The sequence below is a fragment of the Eleginops maclovinus genome, chromosome 14, assembly GCF_036324505.1.
Source record: "Eleginops maclovinus isolate JMC-PN-2008 ecotype Puerto Natales chromosome 14, JC_Emac_rtc_rv5, whole genome shotgun sequence".
Taxonomy (NCBI): Eukaryota; Metazoa; Chordata; class Actinopteri; order Perciformes; family Eleginopidae; genus Eleginops; species Eleginops maclovinus.
In genome coordinates, this window is record NC_086362.1 from 13,575,957 (window position 1) to 13,587,990 (window position 12,034).

A 12,034-nucleotide genomic window follows, 5' to 3' on the forward strand; every position below is an offset into this window, starting at 1 on the left:
CAGTTACACATTCAGAGTCAGATGTAAAGTTCTAGAAACATTACACTGAATATCCATTACTGCACTCATATTGCCCAATATTTTGTGATTTTAGCTTTGCATGCTTATTTAGTCTAAAGCCAATATTCTGTCATTCATGCTTTCCTTCAAGATGCCAGGTTGTAATCAATAATTGTAATTCTTGTTGCCCACCACTGTTGTAAAATACGATACCTCTTCTGTTTGCAAATAAAGTGTCTTGAACTAATGTAAAGCCAGAGAATACATTTAAGAACAAGTTAATGCAAGGGCCTACTTGGTAGCTATAATTTAGACATCAGTTTCAGTCAGAACGGGATCGACACTGATAAGAACCAATCCGTTCTCAGAACTAGAGTAACAAATAAGATGTTGTCCAATAGCACAAGGCCTAGGGGGAAGGGCTTGGTCTGGCCAATAGGATTGCATTTTTACGACAGCCGCATCCTCCTTGGTCCATAGGATCATCCTTTGTGGTTTTCCGTTGGGCGCCATTTTGATTAAAGTAATGTGAAGGTGGATTGAAGGCAGTACTGGTAGTTATTTTTTTTAATTCAAACGACTTTATACTTGAGTCGACTGGGGTTCTACGGAGACTAGGCTATTTGAGGACACCAAAAATGGCTACGGGCGCAAACGCAACTCCTTTAGGGAAGTTGCACCCCAGTATTGGCGCTAAACGAGGATTTGAGGCTGGGCCTGGTGCAGGGAACGGGTTGATGCCAACACCGGGGCCGCCTGCTCCCTTTCCGTCTATTCAAGCTTTCCAACCACCGATGCCCGTCGCAGCTTTTCCGCAACCACATCAGTTCAATCCGGTGACAACTTTTACGCCACAGGCTCAACAGCAACCTACTGCGGGGGGCGGAATGTCCAAAGCAGGTAACTTACCCTAACGTCTGCTAGCATGTGAAGTCCTTAATGCGGCATGAGTTACCGCTAGCCTGCTAGCTAATGTGGCTATGTCACACGGGCTCGACATGAAGCCACGGCCTTGCGCAAAATGGAGACAGTACTTTCAACTATTGCTAAATAAAGACAAAAGTAAGCCAGTTAGCAAATTCATGAAGGGGGGTAGCTAAGACTTGAGCTCTCTTGTAAGTTTGATCATTTTCTCATTTCACAGCTTTTATTGAACATCCATACACGCTAGGTAAATAAAGAAATGTAACGCGTCGCGGGAAACGGCAAGGCAGACATTACCTTGCTACGCAGTGCTTTAACGCTGTTTTGTCATTGACGCACGTAGAATACTGACTGGACTAAAGTAATAGTTCTGCATCCACGTTAATAAGTCACATTACTTTAACTCAGGCCACGGCCATGTTTTGAACTTTTAAAGGCGTTTGGACCAAGCTTTCATGCTATTGGTTGACGTCGATATACCAATCCTTGTTGGTGGTTAGGAACGGGGCTGCGTGTGATCATGTGTCCTTTTTTATTGTGGAGATGTGTTGCTTATAGTGTTGGTGTTTGATGTAGCAAATGAACATTTAACAGAATTTCCCATCAGAAACCTTATTGTTAAAGTAGGGTAAAGCACGTAACGACGTATAGTATGACAAAACTAGAAGTAGAATATGGGCAGTTTTGGTGTGGAAAGCCTTGCTGATATTAAAAGTGGACCTGAGAATACATACAGACAACTTGAGACATATAAAATGCACGTTTTAGCAAGGTATTTTATGACATGTTAAGACGTACACCTGAATAACAAGGTCTCAGTCGAACACGTTTTTGTCCAACTTGCTTGACATAGAAATCATGTCATTCAAACATATAAAACACTTAGAGACGTTAATCATGTAAACCTTTGTCCATGGCTGAGTTGGCTGTATTGGTAACTTTGCTATTTAGTCCAGCTTCTTGTGGCTACATCTGAGTCTATTTCTATGTATAGGCAAGGTTGCACTTAGATCGATTTACAACCTGTACACCATGCATGAAACTAATTTAATTCCTGTTTCTCTTGGTAGATTTCAATCTGAAGAAATCCAGGAAGAAGAGTCGCTGGAGCAGCGAGACACCTGATCAGAAGACAATCATTCCGGGCATGCCCACTGTTATTCCCCCTGGACTGACCCGCGATCAGGAGAGAGCCTACATAGGTAAATATTTTATTTAAATAAAGACAGGAATAACTGAAGAATTAAGGTTGTCATATTGTAACTATTAATTCAGTTTGTTTCATAATGTCTCATCTATTACATCTGTTTGAGATTTAAGTTTTCTGATATGCTGCATACCAGTATTAATGTTACATTTATGTCCTGTTTGCTGAATTCCCAACAGTTAGAGCTCTCTGAAGGCACCCACAACATGCATTACTAACTGCAAGCTTGTAATCTTTTCAATGCATTTGACTGTGACATTAGTATGTTACACATAATGGGAAATGTCTAATGTTGCTCCAACTGTTGAGACAAAGCAATCATTTCCAATGAGCAATGATTATAACTTGATGATGTATGGTGTTAATTATGGTTATTTCTCTTTATTGGAATAAAGTGGTTCTGCTGTGGCAAATGTTTCTGTGGTCTTATGGTTTTCATACCATTGGGCACCCATTAGCAAGAAGAGTTTGAGATAAATGATTGAACACCACTGCTTGCTGATATCTGTCCTGAGCTGCAGGTTGCTACTCACTGTCTTGCCTGATCCCCTACACATCATCAGTATTGTTCCTGTGCATGGAGGCGTAACTCATAATGTCCTAACATGACAAAATGTGCTTCTGTTTATATTGGTCCAAGTGTGAGCAATGCTGCTTCAATGGCAAATTAATCAAACAGGTTTTAATTATAATTTAATGTAATTGATTTAGTGGGCATCTAAATTGGGATCACTTGATCTGATTGTGGCCTTAACAAAAACACATACTATTTCCACACAAAAAAAGTGTTTAACCACAAATGCCTTCCAGCAGCAGTGTGGCACCAAAATACTGCCTTCACAGGCCCTCAGCAGGGTGTTCTGAAGCAGACAAGTCCTTTTTTTGTCAATAACTGACATCGTTATTGATTCTGTTCACTCATTGGTAATGGTTGTTCTTCTTTGGTATGTAAACATTCATTTGTGCCCACCTTCTGTTGGTCACACTTATCGTTTCCTTTGCTCATTCAGTAAATCCCCTAAAACAATCCAAGGGAAGCGTTTTAAGATGACATTGCTGTGATCCACCATTCACAGGCCCTGTATTCATCTCTATAATCCAAAGTAATTGTTTCAGGGACCAGTGAATTTCTGTGTATTGGGGGGGATTTCATTGCAGCTTTCATAATGTGCATGGGATGAATGATTTATTTCATTGCGTACTAAATGTAATAATTTCCTCTGTCACTGCTGCCCCTCATTGTAAAATCTGTGGAGTGCAAAGAGTGACTATGATCACCTTTTTTTTATTGAACGTGCAAAACAAACAGACCAATCAGTGATATTTTAGACCTGACGTGTCCTTAAATGCCAAAGCCTGTATTGACATTTCAGATTGTGAGCTGTAAGCTTAGGTTTGAAATATTAAAGATTTTGATATATTTGGCATGCATTTATAAGGAACCATGGTCTAGACATTTACTGATATGTTATCATTGTCTGAGAAAAAGTAACTTTGGTTTATGCTAGTCTTAATGACCATGGAAATGTGTTTGTGTCGTTCTCAGATAGGACTTAGTGACAGTCTCAAAAGATGTTCATTTGATCTCCTTTTTTATTTAACACTCACCATTTGTCTTAACCTCAGTATTGTATGAGACGGTGCTCTAATGTGCAGAGCGTTGTCTCTCTGATGTTGTTATGGTAACCACATTTCTCTCCATCCTTGTTTTTCTTTCCTAACCTGAATTCTTCCAGTCCAACTGCAGATTGAAGACCAGACTCGTAAACTGCGTACAGGAGACCTGGGAATCCCTGTTAACCCTGAGGACAGGTCGGAAAAAGATTAAACCCATGAACAGTAACATTTTCTCTACCTTCTTGACTTTTGGAAGACAGATGTTGATTTTCAGTATATCTATCCATCTATATCTATATATATAAGTGGTCATTAGCCTACATCTAACATGTCATAGTAATATTAGATGGCAGATGTAAGGTTATTTATAGTCTCAGAGCCAGACATATAGGAGAATTATTACATATAGGTGTATGCAAAAAATGTTTTGCCCAAAACAGAGAAGGTGTTTGCAATTACATCAAAATGAAACGCAATCTATTATATTTTTTGTTTTTATAACAATTAAATTAAACTTTTGTTTAATTACTATTAACTTAATGATTTAATAAAGTTAAACTTATATTAACTTATATTTTGCACATCGACTGCGGAAACGAAAAGAATTCCAACGTCCACTTTTTTCCTGATCTTTCAATTGAATCTCATGGTCTGAACTGAAGGGAAAGTTCCCTCAGAACTTCATTTTCTACATTTATTTTTTCTATTTCTTTGGTAATTTTTTATTTAAACCAACTTTTGAAGAATACGCTCTGTTTCATTATGATGTAATAAAAACACAGTTTCAACCTTGAATTATAAACAAACTATACAATTAAAAACTAGTATTTTTTTAACAAATAATGCTGAAGAAGGGAGCTAAGGGTATTAATGCTCCAACAAATTGAGATTTAATTTAACTGAGCTTACGTTAACATATCTGTCTAGATTCAATTCAATGACAATACAGTGAATATTTACACATTTTAAGTGGATTTTTTCTCATTTAACTTCACAGTTTTGTCTGCTTCCTAGTTAGCCTTGTAGTATTTAATCAACACGTTTTCACCCTCTGCTTGTTTTGTGTCTGATGTAGAATGCTATGTGAATATATGAATACATATATGATGCATAATGTTTAAAGATTTTCCTCTGAAACAGGTTTGGGTCAAACACCTTACACTTCACAAAACCTTTTTTTTCTAATTGATTATACCTTTCACATCTTTTTTTTTAGCTTTTAAAGTTTAATCGATCAGACAAATTGGCTCTTTGGCTCTAACACAAATACCATCAATTGATATTGCCTGTTCCGGCTTTTCTTACTGGAGATTATATATATTTTTGCGAGTTATAATTGAACTCATGGCCTGTAGCGTACATGATAACATATCCTTGATGAATAGTTTTTGGATTTAATTTAACAAATGATTTGTAGCTGGTTATCTGTGGTTTTCCTGTAACGTGGCTTTAAACATTTCCACCCAGGGGGTAGAGGGGCATGTTCCAGTTTTCCCTCTGGACTCTTTAGGTCTGGAAGAAATCAGAGAGCAGAGGCCAGCTTATGACATAGTTTCCATAAGGGTCTGTTCCCGCAGGACGTGGCTCGCTCTGAAGAGTGTGTGAAGTTGACCTTTTGTTAGCTAGAGTCCCAGTCGCCTGTTCACTGTGTAGAGTTTCTCTTCATAATCAGACATTTCCACAGCAAGCAAAAAGCTGATTGCAGAGCTGCTGCTCTCTTATAAACCACTTCCCTAACATACGTGAACCAACTGGGGGTGTTTCAGGTTGTCACCGTTGGAAGTTTGAAGCATTAAAAGGAAAACCAATATATTTTTTTCTCGCTCTTCACATCACATGGACAAAAATGTGGCTCTCTGATGGGAGAGCATAGGAAAAGGGGGATATCTAATCTTAATTCCTTTTCTCTAACCCAAATTACCCCACATCAACCTAACCCTTTTTCAAGCACAGAGCCTCCTTAACGCAGCAACACAGGTTTTCAGCATCCAAGGGGAGGTACGGACCTCTTCCGCCACGCCAACACCGAGCAACTCCCAAAGCCATCGTTTCTGCTTAGGATTGCACATTTTGCTTTGGTTTCTTTTTCTTAACTCCCAGCTTTCCTTTCTTGTAGGCCAACACTCCTGTATACAGGTTTAGTTATGGCCATGTCATGGTTTTTTTTTCTTTGTGGATGAGGCCCCTCCGGTATATTGGGTTAAATACCACTATACATCTTTGGTTGCCCCTTTTTTACCCTGAATTGTATAAAAGAATGGACTCTAGCCTTTAAAAATGTCAGTGCGGAGTTCCTACATCATTTTCTTTTTGAGTTTGCTCTTGCACTGGCCATGAGTCACGTATTCTTTCTGAGAATTCTCTCAGTAGATCCAAAATTCCAATGTTTTTGAATTCATCATAGTTTTATAATTGTCAGTACCCATTGATTCAACGTTCCTAATGAAGATTTGAAATTCTAAAAAGTCTTAGCTAGCTGTAGGGAGCCTGTTTGGATGTAAATAGCAGAACTCCACTTCTAGAAAGGTATTGATGATGTCTTTCTTGTCTTTTGTCTGCCATTTTCAGGTCTCCCTCTCCAGAGCCTATCTACAACAGCGAGGGCAAGAGGCTAAACACCCGCGAGTATCGCACGCGGAAGAAGATTGAGGAGGAGCGTCACTCTCTAATCACTGAGATGGTTGGCCTCAATCCAGACTTCAAACCTCCTGCAGATTATAAGTATGTGTTAATATGAATAATGTATTAAAAGACACATGTTTTTAGTGTCTGGTGTACTGACTCGGCTACCAAGTAGTCCATGTATGTTTAAAATGTCATCATCAAAAGTCTGAAATTCAACAAGTTGCTTAGACAAGTGTGCTTTAAAAGAAAGGTGCTCTTAACAGCATGTAACATGTCTGCTGTTGAGATTACATACTTTTTTCGGCCATTGTTCTCTTAAAAATAGTTTGTGTGTAGTGTAGAGGTTCTTTGCTCCAATGAAATGTTTATTTCCTATTTTCTTCCTGCAGACCTCCAGCCACCAGAGTCAACGACAAAGTGATGATCCCCCAAGATGAATACCCTGAAATCAACTTTGTCGGTCTTCTTATCGGGCCTCGGTAAGTTATGCCTAATATTATTATCAAGTCAAGTTTTTTGACATTGTCTATAAACAAGTTAACAGCCAGCACAGTTAGGAGTAACCTTTTCTTTGTCTGTGCTACCAGTGGTAATACACTGAAGAACATTGAGAAGGAGTGCTGCGCCAAGATCATGATCCGGGGAAAAGGCTCTGTGAAGGAGGGGAAGGTCGGCCGAAAGGACGGGCAGATGCTGCCAGGGGAAGATGAGCCTCTGCACGCCCTGGTCACCGCCAACACAATGGAGAACGTCAAGAAAGCTGTGGAGCAGGTACGATTTTAAACTGTACTGATTCATCATACTCATTGCAAGTTTCATAATGGACAGCTGCTGGGTGACCTTTATAGTGTTGTGCAGGGATAATGTATTTTTTTAGGCCAAGCTGGAAGTTAGCATTGCTGTAGTTCCCTTGACAAAAATTCAATGGGATTTACCATGTCATTGTCAATTATCGTTAATAGTAAAATTGACTTGCATTGGTAACAAGAGGGCTGTGAATCAGCGGATTGTTTGGGGGCAGGGTAAATGAACTACCCCGTGCAACCATTGGAAAAGCCCTTTTTATCTTTTTTTAGGTCCTAAATTTTGTTATGCATGCGTTTACGGGCCTTAGAAACTGGATGGTCAGGGTATTCTCATACTGGAGTCACGCTGTTTTGGCTTCATGCGCCACTGAGCCACTTTTGTGAATGGACGCTGCACCCAGTTCAAGTTATGCAGCCATGTTTCTGCACCACTATATTGCTCTGTGAATTCAATATGTGCAAATATGAATGCTGAAAAATGTGTGTCCACAGATACGCAACATCCTGAAGCAAGGTATCGAGACGCCTGAGGATCAAAATGACCTAAGGAAGATGCAGCTGAGGGAGTTGGCCAGACTCAACGGCACGCTGAGGGAAGACGACAACAGGTCAGTGCAACAGCCAGACAGTGGTGGAGCTTCATGCACCGGTTAAGGGGAAATTTGTGATAAGAGTATTATTCTGAGTTAAGCTATAGTGCCTCACTGAAGACAGAATGTGTATCTCTGTAGGATCCTCCGTCCTTGGCAGAACTCAGAGCCTCGCAGTATCACCAACACCACCCTCTGTACCAAGTGTGGTGGAGCAGGCCACATCTCATCTGACTGCAAGTACACCAGGTGAGGATCAGTGCAGCAATTCAAGAAAACGGAACGTCCAATTTCTCTATTTTGTGTTTTGAACATTTTTATAACTGTTTGCTTTGTGTAGCTCATTTGCTGCGCACAGAGCGACAGGTGGAGAGCCTCCTCAGTCAGCGCAGGACAAGGCGCGTATGGACAAGGAGTATCTGTCCCTGATGGCTGAGCTAGGAGAGGCCCCGGTCCCCTCATCAGGTGGTGGACACTCCAACAACCATGGAGGAGGGCCTCGGTCCTCGGGGCAAAACAACAACCAGGCACCGCCGGTGGGTTGGCAACACACATGCTTCCAAAGTCCTGTTTCTCCAGCAGAGTGTCTAAAACGGCTGTGTTGATTTACAGCAGAACCGGCCTCCCTGGATGAACTCCGGTCCGTCGGAGAACAGGAACTACCACGGCATGCATGGGGGTCATGGAGGTCATGGTGGCCATGGTGGCCATGGAGGACACCAACACTACCCTCCACCAATGTCCAGCATGGGAGGCCCCCCAATGCCCCCAAACCCCAACGGCATGCCTCCCCCCTGGATGCAGCCTCCCCCGCCTCCCATGGGCCAGGGTCACGGACATCCCATGGGTAAGAGTGGATATTATGTGTTTTGGGATTTTTAGGAAATGGGTTTCACTTTAGTAGCTTATGTTCCTGAGACGACATCACAACTGGATAGTCGGGAAATTCCACAAATAGGAGCTGCTTTGAATAAAGTGTATTAGGGTTTATGAAGGGTTTAGTCCATGCAGCTTTTAATATAAAGCTCTTTATAAATGATAACAAACGTCCGTGTGTTGTGATCGAATGAGCATAAACTAAAAGTCTTGGATTTTAAATGTTTGTCTTTTGGTTTCTTTGCAGGTCTTTTGCCACCTCCAATGGGCATGATGCCACCTCCACCTCCTCCCCCCAGCAACCAGCCACCCCCACCTCCTTCTGGACCTCTGCCACCATGGCAACAGCAGGCTCCACCTCCCCCTCCAACGAGCAGCATGGCAACCAGTACGCCGCTACCCTGGCAACAGAGTAAGAACACACTAAAATTGAATTTGAACCGTCCCTTATTTCTGTACTCTAAACACAGTTCTATGTAGTGTGTCAGATATATTATACGCTATTTTGCTCTTTGATCCACTTTGATGTTTTTGCGCTTGACTGGAAAACTAAGTGCACTTGGGAAAACTCTACGCAGTACTTCTTGCTAAATATTGTGGTTGTGTTAACGATGTAGTACAGATGTATCTTTTTTTTCTGTATGAAATACTTCCCAAAGTGTTATGCCCGGAAAATCGTTTGTGACCTGAATACATAAAAGTGTTTCAGTCAGGAAAATAAAAGGCTGGTAATTGTAGTTCTTTCCTCCTTAATTGCAGCTTGATTATCCCCATATTACATTCAAGGCATGTGACTGCCCTTTATGTGGTTAGAATAACTACAGTCTTCACCAATGTGTTTTTGCATGCATTAAAATGTGCATAATTCTTTGCCCAAATTAGATGACGTCAGCATATTCACATGGTCTGTTGGCATGTGTCCAGTAATGCAGGGTTCACTGTTCCTGCAGACATTGGCTGGTAACCCATGGAGCCACATATCACCATAGTGATTTATCCATGAGCTTATAATGTGTGTGTTGCTCGGTTCCAATGCATGGTACAACTCACTGGAAGTCCCACCCACATGAGGGTGTCTTATTTGCAGTGGGGAACAACATAGGACCTGCTATCAGAAGTGATACGGGCTTAGCCATGCAGTCTTAATGAGAAGTGTGTTGTGGTGTGAGGTGAACATTTTGATGGCTGTAAAGAGTTAACCATCACTTGCCCCCCCTCCCTGCAGATACCACCACCACGTCCAGCCCTGGCACCGGCACCCTGCCTCCATGGCAACAGCCCCAGCAGCCTGCAACCTCCGGAGCACAGCCCCCACCACCCATGGGAACACCCTCTATGGTGCCGCCTCCCCCAGGCGTCCAGCCCCCGTTGCCCCCAGGCGCCCCTCCTCCTCCCCCGCCGCCGCCTCCAGGATCAACTGGAATGATGTACGCCCCCCCACCACCGCCGCCGCCCATGGACCCTTCCAACTTTGTCACCATGATGGGGATGGGGGTACCAGGCATGCCCCCCTTTGGCATGCCTCCAGCCCCCCCACCTCCTCCCCCCCAGAATTAACCCTTCCACAGAAGAATCACCCTCCCTCAAGAGTTTCCCTGCAGCACATTGTGGCTGTGCACCCACACAAAAAGTATAACCAGTGCTTTATTTTTTATTGATCTGGATATTGTGAAGGCATCTCTGAAACAAAGACAGGTTGTGTTAGTTAAATTTGTAAAGTTGCTTTAGTTTAGAAAAGGAATTCTTTTTCCCATTTTTAAAGTTTGTGTTGACATAAAGCTCCTTGTGTGCTTACAAAAGCACTGTTGCTCTCGAGCACGTTCTGCATTGCTCCCATAGTTTATCACAACTCTTGTATAACCAAATAAACTGCTCGAATAGCCAGACAGAGGTTTAATACAACGCTTCAAATGTTCAATTCAGACACTGCTCTATTATTGGATTTAATATATTGAAGTTGCATGACTGCATTGTAAACACATCACTCAGAAACTTATACTGTCATGTTTCCTATGTTGGCTGAGTTGAATAAGAATAATATTTTTGTAATAACGAGATGTGAAGTGTATCTTAGTTCTGTCAGAAGACCTTTTTGTAGTGACTGTCTCAGATTGTTTTTCCAGAAACTCCCAGGGTTTTAATTGTTTTTTTTGTTTTATTTGCCTGCGTCTCAGTTTTGATGAGTTAGAAATGGGGGACTAAATACTGCAGCTTCGGACCCCCTGCACTACTTGAATGCTGAGAATCTGATATATCCTTGTTTTTTTTCATCTCTTGCTCTGATCTTGAAGCTGTGTGCAGTGTTTGTGTTGCTTCTGCAAGGACAAAATTATCCATTTTGTCCCCCCAGTTTTTAGAGAAGGAAAATGTTAGTTTTACTCTGTTTTTCTGGAAGCAGTCTTTTGTGTTTATGGCGTTAGCCTAAATGAAATGCTGTTGAAATCTTGCTTGGTTTATCATTAAAGTTATCCATTTCACCTTTTTGTCATTCAGCACAGACTGGTTTTTCCTTTCATGGCTGTATGAACCTTTTGTGTCAGAGTGCTTGCCAAGATTCTGTCCCCCTGCTGGCTGCCTCATCCAAATGTGTTGCATAACCTGGTATTGTCCATGTTGCCCACTGCCTCTCAGCTCCAGAGAGTCTACATTTAGGGTAGCACTACTTTTATACATTTGTACACTTATAAGGGATTTCTACTTCTACATTAATGGCTGAATTGTAAATGTGAATATAGACCCTGTTTAAAGCACAGAAGAAACTAATTAAAACAAACCTTCTTAATCTGGGTACTCTGCACAGAAATGTGATTAATTAGTTTGAGCATGTTGGGGTGTATTGGGTTTTACACTTGACACAAAAGAAATTGAACCGCAGTTATGCTATTCCTCAGGCATGTTATTACTTAACGTAATATGTAATTTGTAGTTTGACAATGTATCTTAATCTGAAAGGGCTTTCAACCACATCCCCCTATCTTTCTTAGTGGATGGAGTTTGTTACATTTTTATAGAACTTGTATTTTACCCCACATCGAGCCTTATCACTGTACAAAGTTCTGTATTTAGAGCGCTTGATGACAATGGAGAAAACTGCCCACTGCAACAAAGACCTGGACAAGATAGAAGTGGACCTTTTAAATAACTGATTTTGTTGTGTATGTCTGAGATTTATTTCAATACTTGGATAATTTGAAAACAGAGAGCACTTAATTTGCTTGACAAGGACCCTAGCAGTTGTTTGAAAGCTCTGCAAAAGCCTTTTATATTACATTGACCGTTGAATAATATACTTTCCACCATTACATTACAGTTTCAAGGCTAAAATAAACATTTAAGCTAGAGAGGTCGGATCTTTATTTTCAAATGAGTATTTTTCTTCAACATCACAT

General features: G+C 41.2%; 1 protein-coding gene across 2 annotated transcripts; it reads left to right on the forward strand.

The window, feature by feature from the left end:
• Window positions 1-510: 510 nt before the first annotated feature.
• sf1 (splicing factor 1) lies at window positions 511-11,122 on the forward strand. Of its 2 annotated transcripts, none has more exons than XM_063900572.1 (12): window positions 511-900; window positions 1,995-2,126; window positions 3,868-3,943; window positions 6,317-6,469; window positions 6,763-6,852; window positions 6,961-7,144; window positions 7,672-7,787; window positions 7,911-8,018; window positions 8,110-8,305; window positions 8,382-8,616; window positions 8,893-9,057; window positions 9,871-11,122. In XM_063900572.1, exons 1-12 carry the CDS (start codon window positions 639-641, stop codon window positions 10,200-10,202), a joined length of 2,049 nt encoding a protein of 682 aa, XP_063756642.1. In that variant the 5' UTR covers window positions 511-638; the 3' UTR covers window positions 10,203-11,122. The 2 variants fall into 2 exon arrangements, with proteins under 2 accessions (XP_063756642.1, XP_063756643.1); XM_063900573.1 differs by having other exon boundaries at window positions 8,385-8,616.
• The last annotated feature ends 912 nt before the right edge of the window (window positions 11,123-12,034 follow it).